The sequence below is a fragment of the Mauremys mutica genome, chromosome 1, assembly GCF_020497125.1.
Source record: "Mauremys mutica isolate MM-2020 ecotype Southern chromosome 1, ASM2049712v1, whole genome shotgun sequence".
Lineage (NCBI taxonomy): Eukaryota > Metazoa > Chordata > Testudines > Geoemydidae > Mauremys > Mauremys mutica.
Window position 1 is genome coordinate 243,735,800 of NC_059072.1, and position 25,868 is coordinate 243,761,667.

At 42.1% G+C, this 25,868-nt stretch overlaps 1 protein-coding gene across 1 annotated transcript in view; it reads left to right on the forward strand.

Moving 5' to 3' along the window:
* The first annotated feature begins 663 nt into the window (after positions 1 to 663).
* Positions 664 to 25,868, forward strand: part of GABRB3 (gamma-aminobutyric acid type A receptor subunit beta3) — a 146,540-nt gene continuing 121,335 nt past the window's right edge. The window contains exons 1-3 of the mRNA XM_045005074.1: positions 664 to 791; positions 1,441 to 1,532; positions 1,703 to 1,770. Of these exons, the coding sequence (XP_044861009.1) occupies positions 712 to 791; positions 1,441 to 1,532; positions 1,703 to 1,770 (240 nt within the window). The 5' untranslated portion in view covers positions 664 to 711. The remainder of the gene's footprint in view (positions 792 to 1,440; positions 1,533 to 1,702; positions 1,771 to 25,868) is intronic.

The following is a 25,868-nucleotide window of genomic DNA, read 5'->3' on the forward strand; positions in this document are numbered from 1 at the left end:
CATCGCAGCCCGCGCGGAAGCGGCTCGCACCCAGCGCTGCTCCCGGCGGCGCGGGCGAAGGGCGCCGCGCACGGGCCGCCTCAGGCTCAGCCTGTCACGGACGCACTGAGCATTTTGCCCCCGCGGCTCAGCCCGCCGCCGCCGCCGGCCTGTGGGGCCCTAGTGCGCGCCGGCCGGGGCGGGAGCGGCGCCGGGGCACCTGTGGCGCCTGCTCCGCTGCCGGGCCGGGCTGAGGGGGGCTGCCCCGGCTGTTTCCTGGGAGCGCGGGGCCGGGGCGGCTGCAGCTGGCGGGGTCCCAGCCGGGCGCCGGCTCTCGGGCTCCCCCCGTGGCACAGCAGCCAGCCCCGCAGAGCTTCGCTCCCCGCCGGGAGGAGCCGGGGAAGCCGCCGCTCGCCCAGTGCCTGAGACCCCGGCCCCGGCACAGCCCGCTCCCCCCGCCCGCCCAGACCGAGGAGCCCTCCCCTCCCCTCCCCTGCCCGGGCGGAGGGAGCAGGGGCGGGCGGGAGGAGCCAGGCAGCCGGGCTCCGGCGGCGGGGAGCGGGGGGTTCCTCCGGGGCTCGGCACAGCCCGGCGCCGGGGTCTCTGCAGCCCGGCGTGCGGGCGGCTGCCGGGGCCGGGGTGGGGGACTGGCGCCTCCGCCTCTTCCTCAGCGGGCGGCTCTCGGGTCGCGGCGGCGGCGGCTGCTGCGGGGAGGGAGCCCGGAGCGGAGGGATGTGGGGCTTTGGGGGAGGCAGGATCTTCGGGATCTTCTCCGCTCCCGTCCTGGTGGCCGTGGTCTGCTGCGCCCAGAGGTAGGGGCTGCTCCGAGCCAGCGCGCCCGGCGGCCGCGGCTGGGTTAAAGGGCTGCGTTTCGGCAGGAAAACAAGCTGATCCTCTCTTCTCTGCCCCTCTCCCCTCGGCTTCCCCCCTGCTCGCCTCTCTGCGCTCCCCCTCCTCTGCTCTCCCCATCTCCCCTCTCCGATCCTATCCCCCATCCCTCCTCTGCTCTCCCCATCTCCCCTCTCCGATCCTATCCCCCATCCCTCCTCTGCTCTCCCCATCTCCCCTATCCCCCATCCCTCCTCTGCTCTCCCCATCTCCCCTATCCCCCATCCCTCCTCTGCTCTCCCCATCTCCCCTATCCCCCATCCCTCCTCTGCTCTCCCCATCTCCCCTATCCCCCATCCCTCCTCTGCTCTCCCCATCTCCCCTATCCCCCCATCCCTCCTCTGCTCTCCCCATCTCCCCTATCCCCCCATCCCTCCTCTGCTCTCCCCATCTCCCCTATCCCCCATCCCTCCTCTGCTCTCCCCTCTCCGATCCCCCCCATCCCTCCTCTGCTCTCCCCATCTCCCCTCTCCTACCTCCCACTCTCTCTCCCTATCTTATGCCTCCTTTTTCTCTTTCTCTTCTTTACCCCCATTGCTCGTCTCCCGCCCCCACTTCCCATCTATCCCACAGCGTGAACGACCCGGGGAACATGTCCTTCGTGAAAGAAACTGTGGATAAATTGTTGAAAGGCTACGACATTCGCCTCCGGCCGGATTTTGGAGGTGAGCTGCGGTGTTTGTTTCTTTCCTGTGTGTGTGTGTGTGTGAGTCTGTGTTCAGCTAGTCTCTGGACGGGAAAGTGTTTCGTGTTAAGGGAAAATGTGTTGCCAACAACTCTGTGGGTAAGAAGTGATGGGTAGGGGCTGATCGCTTCTCCTCCTCCTCCTCCCCAGGACCTCCTGTGTGCGTTGGGATGAACATAGACATTGCCAGTATCGACATGGTTTCTGAAGTCAACATGGTAAGTCCCCAGCTGGTGTCTTCTGTATGCAAATAGCTTGGGGCTGGTGGTTGTGTTGTTGTGTTTGTTTCTCCTGGCTTTGCAGCTGCTTGGGGTGTGGTTGGTCCCCAAAGACAAGGGACTGAAGTGTATTAATTGGTGGTGTGGTAGGAGCTCCTTGCTCTGGCTGTTGGGAGGGACCAGTCCAGTGGACTAAGGCTGACTGAATAGCTGAGCACTTGTAACCAGAAGCTGCCCTTAAATCAATCCACCTGGCGGAAGCGTTTGCCAGCGCTTCTAGGACTCATTTAGGAGCTGGATGCTGCCGGGGGCATTTTTGTAGGCGGGAATATGTTACAGGTGAACGTGAGGTACAGCAGGATCGAGCTGGAAACTTGATGTCCCTGGAGAACGTTATCTTTGCCGCTGGAACGTGCTTCTTGTTGGTTTGGGAAGCTATAACACGTTGGCCAGCGCAGTCTATCATGCCAAAGGGCAATTCATTCTCTGATATAAGGGATTGATTTTGGTTCGTGGTAGCGGGGGCAGTTGCGTACTGACCCGCCTTGAAACGAATACAGCTCCATGCTAAGGAGCTGTCCTAGGTGCTGTAAGTGACCCTCTGTTCCCCAAACCCTTCTGTTGCTGACTGTGCTAAAAATGGTACGTATACATCTCGGGTTGTCTGTCACTACTGCAGAGTGTTTAGTGAATTGCTCAGATGGACTGAAAACAGTATGGAACAAAGATAGCATTTGTTTGCTGAAATGTCAGTCCATAGCTCGTCAACCAACTGCATTTTACTTCCTGTAATTTCATTTAATCTGTCTGTTAACATCATGATAAACTTTTTTGTTAATGGGGCCTAAGTCAGTCTCTTGCTTTAAAAGATGCATTTGATTTTAATTTGTTTACTTAATGTGAAAGCTTTAGAGGCTGCTGGAAGCAAAGGAAAATGCAGATTAGACACTGAATTGCAGATGAAAATATAAATGTAAAAGCCATTTTTATCAGGGTTATCAACTCTAACTATAGGAAAGACAGTGTTGAAATATTTATTATATGCCAAAAATGCTACATTTATCAAGGGGCAACTTTTAAAATATTTCAAATGAAGTGACAACATATATCCAAAGCATTTGGAAGATACAAAACATTATTTAAATTTAAATTTGTCTCATAAATGTTAAATACCAATACTAATTTTACTAGTTAATATAAAATTAACTTTTTCCCTCATAAAAATGTTCTCTGCCATTATTAAGCACACAGGTTTAGGTTGCTCAATTGCAATTCAGGAGCAATCTGTCTGATATTCAGACAAAAAAAGTAGTAAAAAAATAGAAAAATCAAAGGAAACAGTTGATCACATAACACACAAAAATATTTTACAGTTGGAAGAAATAATTAATGGAGATTTTTATATGCTTTACCTTTTAAAACATTTTGTTTTGTTGAACAGGAGAAAAAATAATATTCTTTAACCAGATCTCAGGTGGTAAACCAGGATTAGAGAAAGTAATGAGTACTCACATCTTAGAGTGTTTGGTTTTTTTTGCAAAGCTTTCAAACGTTCTCCCCAATTTCTGTTCTTTCTAGAAGAATCAACTCTGTGCTTGGTGAATGAAGAGCTAAAATGTGCCAGGACATGTTATTCTTAAATATCTAAAACAGCACTATACTATATGTACTATATTTCAGCCTCTCAACTATCTTTTTGGGGGGGGGAGGGTGTCTATCTGATTCATTAAAGCAAAAGAATGTGCAAAGTATTTCATAGCTCCTTTAAAGAGGCAGTATGGTCTACTGGACTGATCATGAGACTAGAGGGCAGGAATCTTTGAGTTCTAATTCCAAATCTGACACTTATAGTACAGTCTTGAGCAAGTCAATCATCCTCCTGCTATCTCAGTTTCTCCCATCTACAAAATCAGGATAGCAATATTAACTGATTCCACAGGTCTTTTCGTTGCATTTTTGGTTTTCCAAACTTTTGAAAGCTGAACCTCTTTCCCTTCCCCCTTTCAGGAAACTGAAATCAATCACTGACCCTCTGAAACCTAACCATGTGTTGTTAAAGGTTTACACATCTTGATTTATACATTTTTCACACTTTCATGGGTAATCCTTTGTGCCTCTCCCTATCCCCTTGCACTTTGAGAAATGCCAGTGTGGATCTTCTTAGTATAGTTCCTCTCCTTTCTTTCATGCTTCTTACATGAACAGTGTTATACTTAATAATGTTCATATTTAAAGTGTAATTGGCATCTGAGTTTGCACCCATTGAGATGAGTGGGGCAGTTAATACCTCAGAGCTGTTATTTCAGGCTTTCTACAAACTCTGGTAAATGGCTCTGTGTCAGTTACATGCCATATTTTCAAGGTTTTCTCCACAACAAGAACAGCTAGAGACTTTTTTTTTAATAATATGGAAGATGAATCTTGTGAGAATAATTGAGATTTCTGTCTGCACCCATCTAGCTAGTCTGTTGGTTGCACTTCATGATTTGGAAACTGCATTATGGATTAAATTAATATTAGTACAGCATTTTGTATATGCAAAATGATACATAAGATATAAGTATCACAGATAGATAGAGAATGCAGTGTGTATTTCTTTAGGCATGAAAGACTCTTGGTGCTAAATTCTGACTTAGCCTACCCACCTGCACAGAGTTGTAAGGGAGCAACCACCCTCACCTTATGCCGCTGCACAGGCTAATCAGACCTTGGGTTGAGGTACAGGTACTTACTTCTACCCTTAATCCTCAAGACAGGTTATTGATGGTGGGAGTGTTCAACCCTTCTGACACACTAGCCTGCATAGGTGAGCTGGGATGATAAGTATTGTAATTATCTGCTTGTCAGCAAGTTACTACCCACTCTCCCCCAGTCTCCAGAAGTCAGAGGAAACAGGCAAAGAATTGATTTCTTCACTGTTTTGTTTATAGGGCATATGGCAAAGCTCCAACCTAGCACTTATTCGATATTCATCCATGGTTAACAGGTGATATTTATTCAGAACTTCATAATAAAATACTAACAGGCTAAGATTCTCATAACAGCAATACATAGTGATTCTAAAGGGAACTGCTGAAAATAATATTTTGCTACAAGCACAGTATTAATTTCGTTTTGAAAAAATGGGCAGAAAACCCTTCTGGATCTGGTTGGTGGATAATTTATTGCAACTTGAATTTTGGAGGGAAAAAATACAACCACAGTCTTCATTTACAGCTAGGTTCAAAGAGTGGAGATAGGTATTTTTTCTCTACCTGTTTCAGGTGACTCTGGACTTGTTTGGAATAAACCCTTAGACCTATATTGAGAGGGTAGAGACAGAAAAGAGAGGTTCTTTTATTCACTAAATTATAATTTTTGAGATAGTAATTTGCAAAAATATAAGACACATTTTGTTTGAAGAACTGAGCCAATCTCTTGAACCTTCATGCTGGCTTTCAAATTTTAATCTTCGACAAATACTGCTTCATTTAATTCCAGACAGCTACTACTAGTTTTAACCTTTAACCTCATTAACTATTAAAAAAATCTTGCAGGCATTACTCTTTATAAAATGTGATAACATTGACATGAATTTCTTTAATTTAAATTTTTGCTATCACCTTTTATATAGTTAGCCTGTTAAAATTCATCTGTACATTAAAGATAAAATAACCAAAGGATTAAAGTTCTTTGATTTTCTGCATATAAATAAAAAATTACTACAGTGATATTATTATACTGCCTTGTAGGCAACACATAATGGGGCTTTCGGTGATATAATGGGAACTCTTTGAAACTAAAATGATAGTTTGTATTGTATTCTTTCCTGAATCTTTAGCAAACTGCAGATTCCAACATAAAAATCATCCCATATAAATCTTTAGTTACTGTAAATTACAAATATTAAGTTTTAATTAACTTTGTAACATATTGGGGTTTGGAACTTCTTTCAAGGGCAATTCTGCTGACAACTCTTAAAAATCCTTTAGCCCTACATGACTTAACTGCCTGGTTTTTTAACATGAAAAATGGAGGGAAATGGCATTGAGCCCCCATTGTTTCTGTCTCCTCTTCCTGAACTGAAGATAAGTGCTCTCTGCAGGAGATTGAATTCTGTGGGACTACTAGTGGAATAAGAAGTTGAAACTGATGGGAATATTTGAAGAACATGGCGACATTAATCATGAATAAGGTTGGCATGATCTGACCTTTAAGCTATAGCTACTTGTGGAACTATTGAAAATTGGTCTGCATCTTCCTTAACTAATGGAAAAAGGTAAACATCCACCCTGTTTTTTATGCTGATATACAAAGTCAGATGTGGGGGAGTGACATTTAAAATTACTTTAGGCTTGCATAGAACCAAAATATTTTCCTGAAGAAAGCTTTAAATAAACAGCAGTTTATATTTAATTCTCTCTTAATATTGCTATCCTGCACCCCCATCCTTACCACCACCTCTGCCCTCTGATGTCACCATTTGTAATCTATCTATCCCGCTCCACCCCTTCTCTTGCTGTGTTTGGAACACCTATTTCATCTAAGAAGGTCTCAGTAGTCCATGACCTCCTCTTATCTCATTCCCTCCAGCTCCTGGCTCTCACAGAGACCTGGATCTATTTGTCTGATACTGCCTCTGCAGCTGTTCTCTCTCTTCCAGAGGCTGCTCCATCTGACACACCTTCCACCCTGGTTCAGACCATGGTGGGGGTGTTGGGCTTCTCCTTTCCCATTCTGGCCACTTCCAAACCGTCCCTCATTCCCCTTCCCACTCTTTCTGACCTTTTGAACAGCTTTGCATCTGACTCTTCTCTCCTCTCCTCCTCCATATAGCAGTTTTCTACCATCCACTCAAGTCCTCCCCATCAGCCTTCCTCTCTGATTTAGACTTATGGCTCTTTCTCTCCTCACAGTCTCCCATACTCATCCTCTGTGACTTCAGCTTCCATGTAGATGATACATCAGACCCCTTAGCTGCATGTTTCTCCATCCTCACCTCTTCATGTGACCTGGAGCCCTACTTTAATTCTCCCACTCACCAAAAGGCCGTTCACTTGGATTGGTCTCTGATCACTCAGTTGCTAAGTTCCCCCTCTGACCATCACCTAGTCTCCTTCAGCATTGCTCATCAGCCCCTTCTCTTACCCCGTCACTTGTCCTTTTTATGATTTCCAGGCCATAACTGTCAATGACTTCTTGTCTGCTCCCACCACTCTCACCTTTCTTCCATTGATATGGTTGTTGATTCACTCCAGTCCTCACTCTCCTTCACCCTTGACTTTTCTGACCACTCCCGTCTCATTGCAAGGTCTGCTCTGCCAGTCCTCAGCCCTGGCTTACCCCAATATCCACTTCCTACATTCTTGCTGTCCTGTTGTGGAGTGTCTCTGGCAAAAGTCCCATGATCAGGCTGAACTTCTGTCATTATAAATCCATTCTATCCTCTTTCAGGTCTGCCATCTTCCTAGCTAATCAGCTGTACTTCTCTATCTTAATCAGATCTCATGCCTGCAATCCTAGCCACATTTTCTCACCTTTGACTCACTCTTCAAACCCTCCCTTCCTCCTGCGCCCACTTCTAACTCTGTGCAGGATCTTGCCAATTTCTTTCATGAGAAAATTGATCAAATATGATGTGACCTCCCCCCTGCCCTGGGTTTGCCTTCCCTTTCCCCCCATCTACAACTCTCTCTTCGTTCCCCTCATTACAGACACAGATTTTTTTTTCTGCTCTCCTCCTTTAAACCTTCCACTTGTCCCAGTGACCTTATCCCATCACCTGATCTCACTTGCACCCACTCTTATCTCCTACCTTACTCTTTTCCTTAACCTCTCAACTCTCTTCTAATTCCACCCAAGACAAACATACTTTAGTCCTTCCAATCTTGAAAAATCTCACTCTTGATCCCACTTGCCTCTCAAACTACTACCCCATTTTTCTTTCATCTGTAAATTAATTGAACGTGCTGTTTGCAATCATTGTCTGGAGTTCCTCTCCTCCAATTCTAAATGCTCTCCGTCTGTATTCTTTCCCTTGCACTCCTCTGAAACTGCTCTAACCTAAGTTTCCAGTGACCCCTTTCTTACCAAATCTCTCAGAACTGCATCCTCAACCTCCTTGACTGTCAGCTACCTTTTACACAGTTAACCATGCTTTTCTTCTTAAAATATTGTCTTTCCTTGGCTTCCATGACTCTGTTTCCTGATTCTCTTCTGAATTCTTTATTTGCTCCTTCAGCGTGTCCTTTGGAGCAGCTGTTCTCAACCTTCTTTCTTTTTTAACTCCTAAAAAATTTAAAATATAGGTGCTGACCCCTTTGGAAATTTCAAATGGAGACTCCATTTATAATGATGGAAATCTATTGGAAATCTATTGTCTGTATATATATTTGAGTCAGTTTTCAGTCTAAGTAATTTGTGGACCCCTTAGACATAGTCTGTGAACCCCCAGGGATCCACGGACCACAGGTTGAGAACCACTGCTTTGGAGGATCATCCTCATCCCTCTCCAACTTTGTGTGGGGGATCAACAGGGCTTTGTCCTTGACCCTCTTCTGCTACACCTTATCTCTGGGGAATGTCATTGCAAACCCAAATTCAATGACCATCTCTATGCTGATGTCTCACAGATCTACCTTGGTATTCCTGACTTGTCTCCTTCTTCCATACTAAAATCTCAGCCAGTCTCTCTGACATCAGCTGTCAGCTCAAGCTAAATGTGGCTAACACAGAACTCCTAAACTTGTCCCCCAAGCTCTTCATACTACTTCCTTTTTCTATCCCTGTGGACAACACCACCATTTTGCCTGTCACTCGAGCCTGTAATCAGATTACCATCTTTGTCTTAGCCTGGATGTGAGGATTTAGAGAGAGGTCCATGTCTAAATCTTGCTGATCCTTTCTGCATAACATTTCTAAAATATGGCCTTTCCGATACATCCACGCAGCTAAAATTGTCATTTAGCGCTCTCATCATTTTATGCTTCAGTTTTTGAAACATCCTTCTCTCTGGCCTTGACAAATGCAATCTTGCCCTTCTCTTATACATTCGGGATGCTGCTACAAAGATCATTTTCCTAGCCTGTCGCTTTGATGATTTCACACCCTTTCTCTGAATTCCTTCCAGCTTCCCTTTCTCTGTTGTATCAAATATAAGCTGCCTATATTCACTTCAAGGCTCTTCATGGTCAGTCCCCACCCTACTTATCTTCTGTTGTTGATAACCAAACCATCAGTGCTCCCTTTGATCTCCCCATGAGGCCAGCCTCTACCTCCCACTTGTTAAATTTTCAAACAAACACCTTCGTTCTTCCATGCTGGCCTGAATACTTGAGAGGGCTCCTTGTAAACATCCAGAAACCTACCTCATTATCCACTTTCTAATCACTCTTCAGAGTCTGATTTTTGCCATGATGCCTATGAAAAGCTTGCCTGTGATTAGGCTGCTACTGTACAGAGACCACTGACTATCATACTGATTAATATTTATCTCATTGTTTACTCCACCATCTGTCTATATCCATCAGTTGTGTCTTGTTTTATAGTTGGATTATAAACTGTTTGGGGCAGGGACCATGTTTGTACAACATCTAGCACAAAGGGGACGTGGCCCATGACTGGGGCTTCTAATAATAATAATAATGTATTCTGTATTTAGTATTATAGAAATGATCTGGGCAGTTATGGTGTACTGTCCACATCCTATTGATAAATAAGTATCTGGTATATAAATTATAATCCATAACAAATTTTTAATTTAATACTTTGTGCGCACATGTATAGTAACTGCAATTTGTGCAATTAATCTGCATAGATGAAGCAATATTTTCAAAGAAGGCTCACAATCTGTGCAGAACTCCATTAATATTTTCTTGTCTGTGCCCACCTGCATTTATGCATGCTTTTCTATTACTATGTGTACAGCTTCCCACAGTTATGCCTACAAATGGATATTTAGATATCTAGCCATTTGTGTGCATGTTTGTAGTAGCTGTATTTGCAATTACAATAAATACATCAGGGATCGGCAATCTTTGGCATGCGGCTCGCCAGGGTAAGCCCCTTGGGAGGCCGGGCTGGTTTGTTTACCTGCTGCGTCGCAGGTTCAGCTGATCACGGCTCCCACTGGCCACGGTTCCCCGTCCCAGGCCAATGGGGGCTGTGGGAAGTGGCGCGGGCCAAGGAATGTGTTTGCTGCAGCTTCCTGCCACCCTCATTGCCCTTGAACGGTGAACTGCAGCCAGTGGGAGCCACAATTGGCCATACCTGTAGACAGAGGGGGGAGGGATAGCTCAGTGGTTTGAGCATTGGCCTGCTAAACCCAGGGTTGTGAGTTCAATCCTTGAGGAGGCCGCTTAGGGATCTGGGGCAAAAATTGGCCCTGCTAGTGAAGGCAGGGGGCTGGACTCAATGACCTTTCAAGGTCCCTTCCAGCTCTAGGAGATTGGTATATCTCCAATTATTACCTTTTTATCTTTTTTTTTATATTACGCAGAAGGTAAACAAACCAGCCCGCCCACCAGGGTGCTTACGCTGGCGAGCCACATGCCAAAGGGTGCCGATCCCTGAAATACACATTCAGATAAAAATGGGTAAATGTGCACCAGTGAGCCTCTGCCCACTGAAACTTTGTCCAACAGTATTGGAGATAATACATAGATATCTCCCTTTTAGGAACAGAAGATTTAGAGATACTTTTCCTCTGATTTGAATAGCTTAGCTTTTTATCTCTCTTTTTACAGTATTTTGCTTTGCTGCATCTTGGACTCTGTACTTTTTTTGCCATATGCATGATTTTTTTTTGTTTGGATGTGGCTAGCATAGAAAATTAACCAACTCTTACATTTTTTATCAGAGTGCTAGACTCCATCCTGGCCTGACAGTATCAACAACGTTTGAAACCTTACATCATGATTCTTGTACTGTGTATGGTCTCTGAATAAAATTACTTAGACACAGATATATAATTTTCAAGCACACAAATATTTACCCTATTTATTTTTAACATATTGAATATACAGTTTCCCAGGTTTTTTGTTTATTTATTTGTTTGTTTTATTAGCAAAACACAATTTAAAAAGACAAAATATTTGGAGGATTAAGACAGTGCACTTTCACTTTAGTATAGTTTTAAGATGTGGCTCAGGGAATAGGTTATGGTATAACCAGCTGGAGTGAATGAAAGTTGTTGCCATCTGATGGCTGTTGAATTGTGTGAGATAAATTTTTAATCACAGTCTTGTTCTTAATAAATAGGGAACCACATAACCAAACCACCATCACAGTTTGGAGTCAGATTGTCAGTCTTAGCTGAAATGCTAAGAATTAGATGAACTAACCTTAAGATAGTGTTTGTAGAGTAAGCTTGTGGTGATGGTGTGATGTTGTGTAAGGAACCTTGTACTAGTGCTGCGTATACTACATCCTTCCTGTGAATGTATACAGAAGACTTCAGTCTTCTGGGCTGTTGATCTGATACTATTTACAAGCTCTCATGTCAGTAAAATTAAACCAAAATTAACATAACCCAATAGGCATAGTTAGCTATACAGTCATTCTGCTGCTTATGAGACTACTGTACTCATGAAATTAGTCTTACATAAAGTCAGACCATAAAACTTTGTTGTTTCCAAAAAGGATGTAATCTCTTCTTTGTTAATGCTGTAATCATTATTTTTATATTTGTTCAATTGTAAAACTGCAAGTCAGCAAACAGACTTCACTGGATTCCTACTGACTTTCATAGCAGTTTTAAATTCTCCTGACAAACTACAGTTTCAGTTGCTATTATAAAGTCATCTAACTTTATTATTTTCTAAGGAGAAGTATTGTCTACATTGCATGAGGGGGTGGTGACTAAACAATGTTTTTTAAATGAACTACTATTTCCTCATGCTCTGTGTCATAATAAACAGCTCCCTTGTAAATATTGTCTTTCTTTACCATTTAATATTTATATCGCCATTAAATTATTACTAGCTTAATGTGTATCTTGTAATAAGATTCAGCTGGAAAAATTGGATTGTCTGGAGTAAATGATACAATTGGATAAATATTATTTAATATAAAAGAAATAAAGTCTTTTAGCTAGAGAGAAAATCTACATGATTGGAATTCACAACTTTCTCACTAATTTAAAAGATTAGTAGATTAAGCAACAAAAATATTGTGCTGCCTAGCAGTGATTGTAGAATTCTGTCCATATTTCTCAGGTGGACTGGCTGTATTCCTGGTTATGTTTTCAAGTGATTTGGCTATGACTTTTCAAAGGTAGACTCAGAGCCATTGCTATCAGGCAAGTGGTAACTGAAAAATATGTATATTGCAGGTATAAGGAGAAAAGGAGTTAAAATATAGTTTTTCATTATTATGTCAATTATCTGAACAGTAGGGACCCAGTTATGGAACCTTTGCTCATGTTGTTCAAAACTCACAGGAATAGTGTGATTGGTTTCATTGGAACTATGTGTGTAAGTAAGTATTGCCAGTGTGAGCCCAGTTATGTTCAGAAACATTCCTTAGATCTGATTCAGCTCCCACTGAAGTCAATGGGAGTCTCTGCATTGACTTCAGTGGGTATTGGACTTTGGCCTCTTAGGATATGGGAAGGCAGTACTTCTGTGTGTTGGACCCTAAACTTCTCTCTCCTTCAGCTGACAATCTTTGAAAATGCTAGCACTCGGATAGATAAATTGTCTGTAAAATGCTATAAATGGTGAAGATTCATAAAGAGTTGCAAACTCTTTACATCTTGCAGTTTTTCCTAATCCTTAGATGATAGGAGTAGGGATATCCAGGAATGAGTGATATTTGTACTATGTAGAGCCTTACTCATGATGGTGAGAAGTTATTTCAATAAGTAGTTCCAGTGAAGTAAATGTGTCTAGTTATACAAGTACTTAGTAGTTTGAGAAGAATAGAAGCAGCAAAGAATCCTGTGGCACCTTATAGACTAACAGACATTTTGCAGCATGAGCTTTCTTGGGTGAATACCCACTTCTTCGGATGCAAGTAGTGGAAATTTCCAGGGACAGATATATATAAGCAAGCAAGAAGCAAGCTAGAGATAACGAGGTTAGATCAATCAGGGAGGATGAGGCCCTGTTCTAGCAGTTGAGGTGTGAAAACCAAGGGAGGAGAAACTGGTTCTGTAATTGGCAAGCCATTCACAGTCTTTATTTAATCCTGAGCTGATGGTGTCAAATTTGCAGATGAACTGGAGCTCAGCAGTTTCTCTTTGAAGTCTGGTCCTAAAGTTTTTTTGCTGCAGGATGGCCACCTTAAGATCTGCTATTGTGTGGCCAGGGAGGTTGAAGTGTTCTCCTACAGGTTTTGTATATTGCCATTCCTAATGTCTGATTTGTGTCCATTTATCCTTTTCCTTAGAGACTGTCCAGTTTGGCCGATGTACATAGCAGAGGGGCATTGCTGGCATATGATGGCATATATTACATTGGTGGATGTGCAGGTGAATGAACCGGTGATGGTATGGCTGATCTGGTTAGGTCCTGTGATGGTGTCGCTGGTGTAGATATGTGGGCAGAGTTGGCATTGAGGTTTGTTGCATGGATTGGTTCCTGAGCTAGAGTTACTATGGTGCGGTGTGCAGTTGCTGGTGAGAATATGCTTCAGGTTGGCAGGTTGTCTGTGGGCGAGGACTGGCCTGCCACCCAAGGCCTGTGAAAGTGTGGGATCATTGTTCAAGATGGGTTGTAGATCCCTGATGATGCGTTGGAGGGGTTTGAGCTGGGGACTGTATGTGATGGCCAGTGGAGTCCTGTTGGTTTCTTTCTTGGGTTTGTCTTGCAGTAGGAGACTTCTGGGTACATGTCTGGCTCTGCTGATCTGTTTCCTTATTTCCTCGTGTGGGTACTGTAGTCTTGAGAATGCTTGCTGGAGATTTTCTAGGTGTTGGTCTCTGTCTGCAGGGTTAGAGCAGATACGGTTGTACCTCAGTGCTTGGCTGTAGACAATGGATCTTGTGGTGTGTCCGGGATGGAAGCTGGAGGCATGAAGGTAGGCATAGCGGTCGGTAGGTTTTCGGTATAGGGTGGTGTTAATGTGACCATCACTTATTTGCACCGTGGTGTCTAGGAAGTGGACCTCCCGTGTAGATTGGTCCAGGCTGAGGTTGATGGAAGGGTGGAAGCTGTTGAAATCGTGGTGGAATTTTTCCAGAGTCTCCTTCCCATGGGTCCAGATGATGAAGATGTCATCAATGTAGCGTAGGTAGAGAAGGGGCGTGAGTGGACGGGAGCTGAGGAAGCGTTGTTCCAGGTCGGCCATAAAAATATTGGCATATTGTGGGGCCATGTGTGTTCCCATAGCGGTGCCACTGATCTGGAGATATATATTGTCATTAAATTTGAAATAGTTGTGTGTGAGGATAAAGGCACAGAGCTCAGCAACCAGTTGTGCTGTGGCATCATCAGGGATACTGTTCCTGACAGCTTGTATTCCATCAGTGTGTGGGATGTTTGTGTAGAGAGCCTCTACATCCATGGTGGCTAGGATGGTGTTTTCTGGAAGGTCACTAATGCATTGTAGTTTCCTCAGGAAATCAGTGGTGTCACGGAGATAGCTGGGAGTGCTGGTAACATAGGGTCTGAGTAGAGAGTCTACATATCCAGACAGTCCTTCAGTGAGAGTGCCAATGCCCGAGATGATGGGGCGTCCAGGATTTCCGGGTTTGTGGATCTTGGGTAGTAGATAGAATAACCCTGGTCGAGGCTCTAAGGGTATGTTGATTTGTTCCGGTGTTAGTGTAGGGAGTGTCCTGAGTAGATGGTGCAGTTTCTTAGTGTATTCCTCAGTGGGATCTGAGGGAAGTAGCCTGTAAAATTTGGTATTGGAGAGTTGTCTGGCGGCCTCCTTTTGGTAGTCAGACCTGTTCATGATGACAACAGCTCCTCCTTTATCAGCCTCTTTGATTATAATGTCAGGATGGTTTCTGAGGCTGTGGATGGCATTGCGTTCTGCACGACTTAGGTTGTGAGGCAAGTGATGTTGTTTTTCCACAATTTCTGCCTGTGCACGTCAGCGGAAGCATTCAATGTATAGGTCCAGACTGTCATTTCGACCCTCAGGAGGAGTCCGTGTGGAGTTCTTCTTCTTGTGCTGTTGGTGGGAGGGTAACTGTGTATCAGTGCGCTGTTCAGTGTTGTCCTGAAAGTATTCTTTGAGTCGGAGACGGCGAAAGTAGGCTTCCAGATCGCCGCAGAACTGTATCATGTTGGTGGGGGTGGCAGGGCAGAAAGAGGGTCCCCGAGATAGGACAGACTGTTCTTCTGGGCTGAGTGTGTGGTTGGATAGATTGACGATATTGCTGGGTGGGTTAGGGGTACCACGGTTGTGGCCCCATGTGGCAGGTAGGAGTTTAGACAGCTTACAGTCCTTTTTCCTTTGTAGAGAGGTGAAGTGAGTAATGTAGATCTCCTGTCTTATTTTAGTGAAGTCTGTTTGTATGGAAGTTTGGTTATTGATGAGAATCTCCAGGTTGGAGAGCTCTTTTTTGATGTTTTCCTGTTTGCTGTATAGGATGCTGATCAGGTGGTTCCTCAGTTTCCTTGATAGAGTATGGCATAATCTCTCACTGTGGTCTGTGTAGTATGTAGATAGCAGTGGATTTTTTACCTTTAGTCCATTAGGTATGATGTCCATCTGTTTACATTTGGAAAGGAAGATGATATCCGTCTGTATTTGTGCAAGTTTCTTCATGAGGTTGATGGATTTCCACTCCATACGGCTAAATGCAGTGCCTTGCATGGTGTCAAGTATCAGAGGGGTAGCCGTGTTAGTCTGGTTCTGTAGAAGCAGCAAAGAATCCTGTGGCACCTTATAGACTAACAGACGTTTTGCAACATGAGCTTTCGTGGGTGAATACCCACTTCTTCGGATGCAAGTAGTGGAAATTTCCAGGGATAGGTATATATAAGCAAGCAAGAAGCAAGCTAGAGATAACGAGGTTAGATCAATTAGGGAGGATGAGGCCTTGTTCTAGCAAGAAGAATAGCACAGTTGAGTCCAAGGAATTTTGGAAAATAGTAGCACCAAAGGATGGGATCAGTTAGTAAGAATACTCCTTTTCCCAACTAATTTTATTTTTAATCAGGATTTGATTATCTAAAGAAATTAAATTTCAGCTGTGTCACATGTAATCCCTTAGCGTTTATATTAGTATAATAGAAGGGTGTTTGAGGGTGTGTGGGGGAGAAGCATTTAGTAATATTTGGTAGACAGAAGATGGTTTTAGTCTATCCAGAAAAAACCTTTCTTTTATCCAAATATGACAGCTGGTCCAAAAAAACCCTATATATATATATATATAGCTAGGAGAGGAATCAATTCAAAAGGAGAGTTCATTTAATATTTGTAATTGAATTTCACACTTCTGTATACTTAGACTGCAGGGGAAAAAAAGTAAGTGTAAGCATGTATAACTCATTATTATAAATGTGATTGAACCAATAATTTTAGCAAAGTAATTTGTTCTCTCAGCAGTTAGGAACTAGTTGCAGGTTGCTTTGTTAATGTAACCTGCAATACAAATGTACTATTGTGTGAAGGGGAGAAGGAAGCTGAAACAGCTGTGCTGGGGGCTCTGCATTTATGCTGGGTAATTGGCAGTTCCTTAGCAGTTAATGACTTTTTTTTCTTTATATTCATCTGAATGTTGAATTTTCATTAGTATAAGTGCAAAGTCTTTAGTGGAGTACTAAATTGTCTTTTTTATTGCATTATCACTTAATTCATTTACATTGTAAGAAAATAAATTAAAGATGCAAAAGAACACAAGGCCTAGGATATGGGACATTTTGCATATATCATTATGAATTTAAACAAGTTACATGTAACACATTTGGGCTATAGCTAGCTCAGGTTCACTTCTGGCCTTTGCAATTCTTGCATTTTGTCTACTGTTCCTCTAGCACCAGTGAAGCTCCAGTAGTGGAAACACTCTTGTGGGTCAGGCACAGGAGATTTTTACCACTATGTTGTCTAGTCCTGTTCAGAACAACAGTATTTCACAGTATTATGGGGATCCTACGTAATTTACTGCACACTACTTAGATTAACTTGTTCTTTGGTGGAGAGGCAAATTCAGACCCATAGTCTTCCCCTGTTTCTTTCCCACTCATGGAGGCCTTCTAAATGGTGGAGGGGAAGGGGAATCATACCACAGAGTTAACTTTCTCCTCTTCATAACTCCCATGCTCCAAACCTGCAATCTTTCATTCCTCTCTTCTTTCAGAGTACCGGTAGCTTGGAACTCAGTATAAGTAGAGATGAATCAAAAACCAGGAGCTGGAAAAATCATAAGAGAACAATGAGTTGCAGAGGAGAGGAGGAGTAGCTGAATCTGAATGGAAGCTGAAGGTGTCTGTCCTTGGGCACTAGGGGCTGTATGCGTGTATGGGATTTCAGAGGTCATGCATGGACATGCCAGTAAAGTGTATGTGGGAGGAGGAAGGGGGGACGGTGTATTTGTGGAAGTATATGGGTAAATAAAGGAAATGTGTTAGGGTCAGGAAATGAATTGTGAGGACACACTTCAGTTACTGGCTCTATCCTCTTTACCAAAGAAATGGCATTCCTTGTACTTTGTCAAAAAAAAAATTGGTTGGACCAACCTGATACAGGATAGCTACTTAAAAATGCTGAGTATCTATCTTCAAGATTTTTATGAGCTCATTTAAAATGAAGAACAGGAAAATATCATAATAAAGGGATGGTCAATCAATTAAAAAATGCAGTTGAGAGTTGATCAACTGACCTTTACAGTGGAACCTCATGTATTATTAACCTGACAATAAAGCTTTGTGTCAAAAGTTAAAGTTTCTGGAGAATAGACAGTGGAGCTGGCTATAAAACAAACACTTTAACATTTTTCCTGGCATACCCATTTGTGTGGTATTAGTATTTGCCTTTTGATTTGCATGCTGGAATTGGAAATCAAGAGATTACTTGATGCAATCTCCTTATCCATTAGCAAGATGTTTTCCTTATCTTTACATTAAAAAAATCACTTTCAACCTCTAATGAGAAGATCTCTTGCATTTAGTCTTCCTATAAATAACTTAGCCAAAACCCTGATGATGATGTCCCTTTACTTCCATTAGTCACATCTAAAAGGCTCATTTATAATCCTGCTTTGTTTTTTTCTAACTTCAATTTAAGATAAAAAATTGTCGTTTTAGTAACGTGCTTCATACAGTCTGCTGTGTCTTCAAAATGTTTTCACTGAAAAATTGTTGCTCCACTCAGAGAACTGTTCCTTTTAATTTGACCATTGATGCTAGCTGAGTAGTTCTCTTTTAAGACAGAAAGTAGTTGTCTAAATGATTAACCATTTATAACTGTCTCTCTCCAAAAGTTCCTGAATGGATTTTTTTTTAATAGCTCAAGAAAGTGATTGAATCTCCTGTGTTAAATGAAGTGGACAGTTGTAATTTTACCCTCTATTCCCTTTCTCCTATCCACCTTTACTGGGCTTTGAAGTAGGAGACTGAATTTCTCATTGTATTTATTTCTCTAGTCATTTTCCTCAGGTGGGCCAGTGACAGAGTTGGAGTAGCCTAGGGCTGGCTCACCACTCTGTGTACTTTGTAAGTGTTCCTGCATGGGCCAAAATGGGAGATAATTGATTAGGACTGGGTGATTAACCAGTTAACAAGAGATTCAGCTCCTCAGCTGTGACGGAGCGATTCTGGCGGGACCCAACTGAGAGTGCCAAATCAGGACCAATTGCTCAAACAGGGCAGTCACAGCCCTAGGCTGGGGTTTTTCCACCTCTAAGGCCAACCAAACCAGCCAGACAAAAAGGACTTTGGTCTCACCCCACTGGCTAACCACAAGTCACACAAGCAATTTCCTTAGACACTCCAGTCTCCCAGCATCACCACCAGTGCACTCGTCCTGGGGATGAATGGTTATGAAAACCAACACCCCAATAAAAGAAAACGGTTCCCTCGATCCCAAAGGACCAAGCCCCAGACCCAGGTCAATATACACATCAGATCTTACCCACAAATCACGCTGTTGCCAATCCTTTAGAATCTAAAATCTAAAGGTTTATTTACAAAGGGAAAAAGGTGGAAACGAGAGGTAGAATTGGTTAAATGGAATCAATTCCATACAGTAATGGCAAAGTTCTTAGTTCAGGCTTGCAGCAGTGCTGGAGTAAACTGCAGGTTCAAATTGAGTCTCTGGAATGCATCCCCCACTGGGATGGGTCCTCAGTCCCTTGTGTAAAGCTTCAGTTTGTAGCAAAGTCCTTCCAGAGGTCAGAAGCAGGATTGAAGACAAGATGGAGATGAGGCATTAGCCTTATATAGACTTTTCCAGGTGTAAGAATCCCTTTGTCTTCACTGTGGAAATTTACAGCAAAAATAAAATGGAGTCTGGAGTCACATGGGCCAGTCCCTGCATACTTTGCTGAGTCACAAGGCGTGTCTGCCTTCTCTCCATGGGTCCATTGTGTAGCTGATGGCCCTTTAATGGGCCATCAAGCCAGCTATGCCGGGCTAACATCAGCTTTGTCTGGGACACTTCCCAGAGGCAGAGCATAATACAAAATTACAGACATTACAGAGCCAATACTTATAACTTCAACTACAAAATAATACACAGACATACAGACAGCATAATCATAACCAGCAACCCAGAACCTGATCTTAGACACCTTATATGACCCCCTTTACTTAGGATTTGGTGCCACTACAGGACCTTGGTTGCAACCCATGTTCTATATGGTCCCCATTTATATCAATAACGTCACATCAGCTGAGGGCTGTTAAATGGGAGATAGGGAGGGAAAGGAGGGCTGTCCCTCCCTAAGGTGTTAAAAGTGCCAGTGGTATACACATGTAGCAAATGTTTGTAAAGGGAAAATGAGATGCAGTAAATGTGGGGAAGAGCATGTGGCCTATGAAAATTATATAGTAGGGGTGGTGATCAAGTGTAGTAAGTGTGGTGGTAATCACAATCCAACATATAGAGGGTGTATTACGGCAAGACAAGCTACAGAGATACAAAAGACTAAATTGCTAAGACATCTTATGCAACAGCTATAAGAAGACTCAAAATATCAGGCAGAGAAGGAAAAGAAAATCAGCACAGGAAAAGGGGCACTGCAAAACACAGAATGAATAGACGATGATATACTGGTAGTGAAAAAAGAAGAGTTTATTGCATTTATGGTAGAAGTGATAAATTGCAAATAACAAACAGGGAAAAATCAGAAAAAAATGAAAGTTATAGCAAGGGCAGCAGAAAAATACTTGCATGTTATCAATCTGTCAATGGACTGTATTCATGTGATTTTTGAATGAGGCTAATAGTGAAACATAACTAGTATGGGGATCACAATCTTTTGTTGGAATGTGCATAGTTTAATAGAAGATGGTCAAGAGCTAAAAGAAAGTATCCTGGAAATGAAAACTAAACCAGATATCATATGTATCCAGGAAACATGTTTGGTTAAAAAGCTTGATTTTAAAATTCAAGGGTATATTGCCTCTAGGCAAATCCAAAAACTAGCAAGAAGAGGAGGCATTTGTACTTTCATTAGGGAAAAATTAAACTACATAGCAGTTGAGAATGAAGAAGTAAGTCAGGAGTATAACACTTCTGAGATCCCAGTGCAGAAGAGAAATATTCCTTTAAGGATTTATAATATCTATAAGCTGTGTGGGAAGTTACAAAACTCAGAATTACAAGAAATAATGCAGAATGGTAAAAGACCATATATTACATGTGGTGACTTAAATAGTTATAATAAATTGTGGGGAAGTAAGACAACTGATAAAAATGGTGCATGCTTAGAAAAGTTCATTCAAAAACATCTAGTAGTTTTAAATGATGGAATCCCAACTAGATTTAATGCAGCAGATGGTAGTTTCTTTAGCGTAGTCCTGGGAATTATAATGGCAGATATTGTATGTAGATACAGATGGGAAATATATAAAGCAGCAGGAATGGGGAATGATCATTTCTTATATTTATTACATTGCCCTGAAAAATAAGGTTGAAATGATTCATGATTAACTGTTCTGTTCATTCCCTCTGGGGCACCTGGCATTGGCCACTATCGGAAGACAGGATACTGAGCTAGATGGACATTTAGTCTAACCAACTATGGCCGTTCTTATGAAAATTACCCACGTGGAATTTTAAGAAAGCTAACTGGGATATGTACTCCTACAAATAAGTGTACTGAATTTATGAATGATCCTTGTGTGAGTGATGACATAGATAATTCCAATGACAATGTAATAAAGGGATTAATTGCATCAGCAACTATAGCCATATCTAAGATATTGAAGTATCTCAAAACTAAAAACTCATTTTCATGGTGGAATGAGGAGTGCAAAATAACAGTTAAAGAAAGGAACAAAGTCTATACAAAAGCAAAAAATACAATAATAATGAAGATCTAATGAAGTACAAAAAAATAAGGCAATAATCCAAATAATAAAAAAAAAATAAAAGAAAGAGTTGGAGGGAGAACTGTGGGTGGATAAACAAAGATACCAAGACATCTGAAATATACAGTAACTTCTCACTTAAAGTCGTCACGGTTAACATTGTTTCATTGTTACGTTGCTGATCAATTAGAGAACATGCTCATTTAAAGTTGCACAATGCTTCCTTATAATGTTGTGTGGCAGCCACCTGCTTTGTCCACTGTTTGCAGAAAGAGCAGCCCGTTGCATCTAGCTGGTGGGGGCTTGTAACCAGGGTGGACCGGCAGCCCCCCTATTAGCTCCCTGCTCCCCTAAGTTCCCTGTGCAGCGGTCGCCCAGCAGGCTATCAATAGCCGGCAGTTCAGCTGTCCTTCCCCCCACTGTCATATGCTGCTTCTGCCCTCTGCCTTGGAGTGCTCCCGGGAGTCTCCTGCTTGCTGTGAGGGGTGGGGGTGGAGGAGGAGAGGGGGGCTAATATCAGGGTTCCTTCTTCCCCCCTGCTTCTGCCCCCCTGCTCCTGCCACTCACTTACCCCATCTCCATAGAGAAGTGGGGGGACACAACAGGGCTCAGGATGGAGGGAGCTTGCTAGCAGCAGCTGCTGTCTCAACTTGCTTAAAAAGGCAATGTATTTAGAGTGCGGTCAGTGTACTTAAAGGGGCAATGCGTATCTCTCTCACACACACATGGTGTGTGTCTCTGTCTCTGTCTGCCATGCTGTCTTGTAGAGTGTGAGGCTACATTAACAACAATGGGTTAAGCCTTGAGGGCTCAGGCGAGTGCTTGTTCATCATTTAGCAGTAAGGCATTCCCTGGGAAATATCCCATCCTCTTCCACCCTCTGACTTCACCATCTCAACCAAGCTGCACAATCATCATTGCTGTATACAGTATTAAATTGTTTGTTTAAAACTTCTACTGAGTATGTGTGTGTGTGTATATATATAGTCTTTTGTCTGGTGAAAAAAAAATTCCCTGAAACCTAACCCCTGCCCCCATTTACATTAATTCTTATGGGGAAATTGGATTCGCTTAACATGGTTTCGCTTAAAGTTGCATTTTTCAGGAACATAACTGCAACATTAAGCGAGGAGTTACTGTACAGGCAAATTAGAAGAATGACTGGAATTCAGACCAGGACTAATCACATTCCAGGTCTTATAGGAACTGACAAAATAGTTAGAAGTTCTGATAATTATAGAACAGAAGTTTTAGCAGAAACTTTCTGATTGATGAGTTTATGGTGAAACTCAAGGTGCAGTTTTCCACCAGAATAAAATATTTGATGCTAAATTGCTTTGGAAAGATCATATAGACTATGGCAAAGATAATGTACGGGAAGGATTAACCTGCATAAAAATCTTGCTAGGACTGCTGAGAGTGGGGGAAGATAAGAAAACATTGCTGATGGTATACAAAACCTTAATCAGATTAGTTATTGACTATGGCTACAAGCTTTTGGGACAGCATCAGAATCAGAACATAAAATATTAGATTTCATAGAAGCCCAGGCACTATGAAGTGTGTGTGATATATATATTACAACACCTATATGCACTACAGATCACTTCTAGTGCAGGGGTCGGCAACCTCTGGCACGCAGCTCGCCAGGGTAAGCATCCTGGCAGGCCGGGCCAGTTTGTTTACCTGCCACGTCAGCGGGTTTGGCCAACCACGGCTCCCACTGGCCGCGGTTCGCTGTCTCAGGCCAATGGGGATGGCGGGAAGCAGCGTGGGCAAGGGATGTGCTGGCCGTGGCTTCCTGCCACCCCCATTGGCCTGGGATGGTGAACTGCGGCCAGAGGGAGCCGCGATCGGCTGAACCTGCTGACACGGCAGGTAAACAAACTGGCCCGGCCCTCCAGGGTGCTTACCCTGGCGAGCCGCGTGCCAAAGGTTGCCGACCCCTGTTCTAGTGAAATGCCAGTTACATTATGAATGAAACTATTGTACCTAACTTTATAGGCCAAAGTTAATGGGAATTGGAATGATGAAAGTACCAGACAAATATATGAGAAGTCTTAGGAATTTGATAAGCAAACTATATAGCACATGATGTTAGCACTCCACAGGCCATTTGAGTTAAAGTGTGGATGCAGAAGTTGAAAGACTAGGAACACCTAAACAAAGACAAAACTTTGATGTGGAAAATTAGTTATGGATGGAAAGTCTCATAGAATCATAGAATGATAGAACTGGAAGGGACCTTGAGAGGTCATCTAGTCCACTCCCCTGCACTCAAGGCAGGACTAAATATTATCTCTAGACCATTCCTGACAGGTGTTTGTCTAACCTGCTCATAAAAATCCCCAAAGATGGAGATTCCACCACTTCCCTAGGCAATTTATTGCAGTGCTTAACCACTCTGACAGGAAGTTTTTCCTAATTGCCAACCTAAACCAGCCTTGCTGCAATTTGTCCAGTTTGCAGTTTCCCACTGTGGATTTAGATTTATTTTATAAACTGAAGCATAAAAAGAGATAGTAGGTATGAAAAATGAAGTGTACCAGTATATAGATGAAAAATGGAGACAGTTTTGTCAAATATATACAGTTGAAAAAAAATAGATCAGGAAGAACAGGGGCAGCATATTATATACCAAAACTTAGAATTAGTACATCTAACAATGTGATTTTGTAGCTGTCATGACAGCCAAAATAGTAGCATAATGCTAGTATTAAATGGGATCTCGGTTGTATGTCCAACAGCAGTGGTCATTTTTTTTTCTATTTTTTTGGACTCAGTCTCACTTTTTATGGCAATGTAAAAGGGTATCTCAGTATGTGGAAGTGATTTAATCAATGAAATTATATTTCTAATAATTAGAACAGGTGGAGATACATGTAGCATTAACTTGGATCTCAGTGCATATTGGGATAATGGAATGAAATGGTGAACAAAGCAGGTAAAAATGCTGTAAGAAAAGAAAGGATTGACATAGAAATTCACCCTTGAATAAACAGGAATTTAAAAGCCTAGTACAGAAAGCTAAAAGAGGAAAGGCAAAAACTTTGGATTAATGAAAAAAAGAAGAAAAAGATTTTTTTTAATTGTGCCCTAGAGTTGAGGGATAGCAACATACGTCAGGGCCTAAATAGGAAATAAATGAAGAGATTTTGTTTAGAGTGCTAACTGGCTACTATGGCTTAAACAAAAATCTTTTTAGACTAAATAGACACAAAGATGGACTGTGCACTCTGTAAAGTGTAAGAAACAATTGATTACCTTTTATTGGTATGTAAGGACTTTGATAAAGAAAGGGAAAAGCTTTCTGAGGAATTCAAATGTCTTAGGGTAACAACACTTTAATTGTTACTTAGTAAAATATCAGGGAAATCAGGTGTTATTAGAAATGTTCGATTACATTAAAGACACAGGGCAGAGTGAGACAATATAAACTGTTAAGTATTTAGGAGTTATAGTTGGTGGCAGCTATAGACTATTCACTCAGATCTGCTTCACCACTAAAAAACAAAACAATACAAAAACAAAAGAGAGAAAGAGGTGGGTTGGAAGGATGGGCAAAAGAAGCTCAGGATCTCAGAGAGATGGGACATCTCACATCCCCTTGTTCCTAAGTTGCAAGATGAAGCTTGGGAAAAGCCTTATGGAGCTAGGACATGAAACTGCAAAATAAGGTGTAAATAAAATACACTGTGGTGAACCTAGGTAAGAGTGGGCAAGGACTGCTTTCAAAGAGAAATCCAGGATGACGGAGTGTACCCTGTGACAGGGCCATCTGAAAGAAATAAATTAATTAATTTTACTCTTCTTATGGTAGTTGTGGAGAAGACAGAAAAAAGCATTGATGACTTAAACTAAGCAGAAACGCAGGCTCCTTTTTACGGACACCGAATTAGCTAGTTATTCTGAGATCTACAACTTTTTCATGCATAGAGTGTTAATAGAAAAGTCCTATTTTTTTTGCAATACTGTATTAATAGAAACTACTAGTTGATCACAGAGAGCATTTACAAAACATCTAGTGTACTGTATTATGTGTCACTGAATTCCATGTGTCTGAACAAGCACTGTTGGGTTATTGTGACCCCCTTTGCAATAATATAACCAAACAGGACCTGAAATAAAATGATATGGTAAATAATATAGTTAAGGGACAATCACATCTGGGGAATTAATTAAAACATAGCAATAATACAGTAACAGTGTTGAAAATTTAGAAGATGGATATAGCTAATTGCTTCTAGAGAACACAAAATGAAATTGTTTATCTTTCAAAGATGAGTGAAATCTTTATACATAATGAAATAACAGGTGTGAACAATGGATGAGATGTGATGCTGATGAAGGCAATCAAAGGAGAAATGCATCTGGGTTACTTTCAGTCTGACATTGAATTGAATCTATCATTACAATATTTTGTCCTAGCTTCTGCTAAGATTTGTTCTGGTGTCCCTTTCTGCCTATTGTTGATTACTCTCCTTCTCATCCAAAGAGAACTTTGCTTTTCATCACTTCTTGCAACATGACCAACCCATTGACACTTGGTCTTTTTTTCATCATCTTCAAGATGTCCTTCCCTATGGTTGGCTTCCATGGCTCAGTGCTCAGCCTTTGGTTCCTATTCATTGTCTATGTCTCCTTTTCATATCAATGTCTCATGGCTGTCAGGACTAACTCGCTAATTTTTCA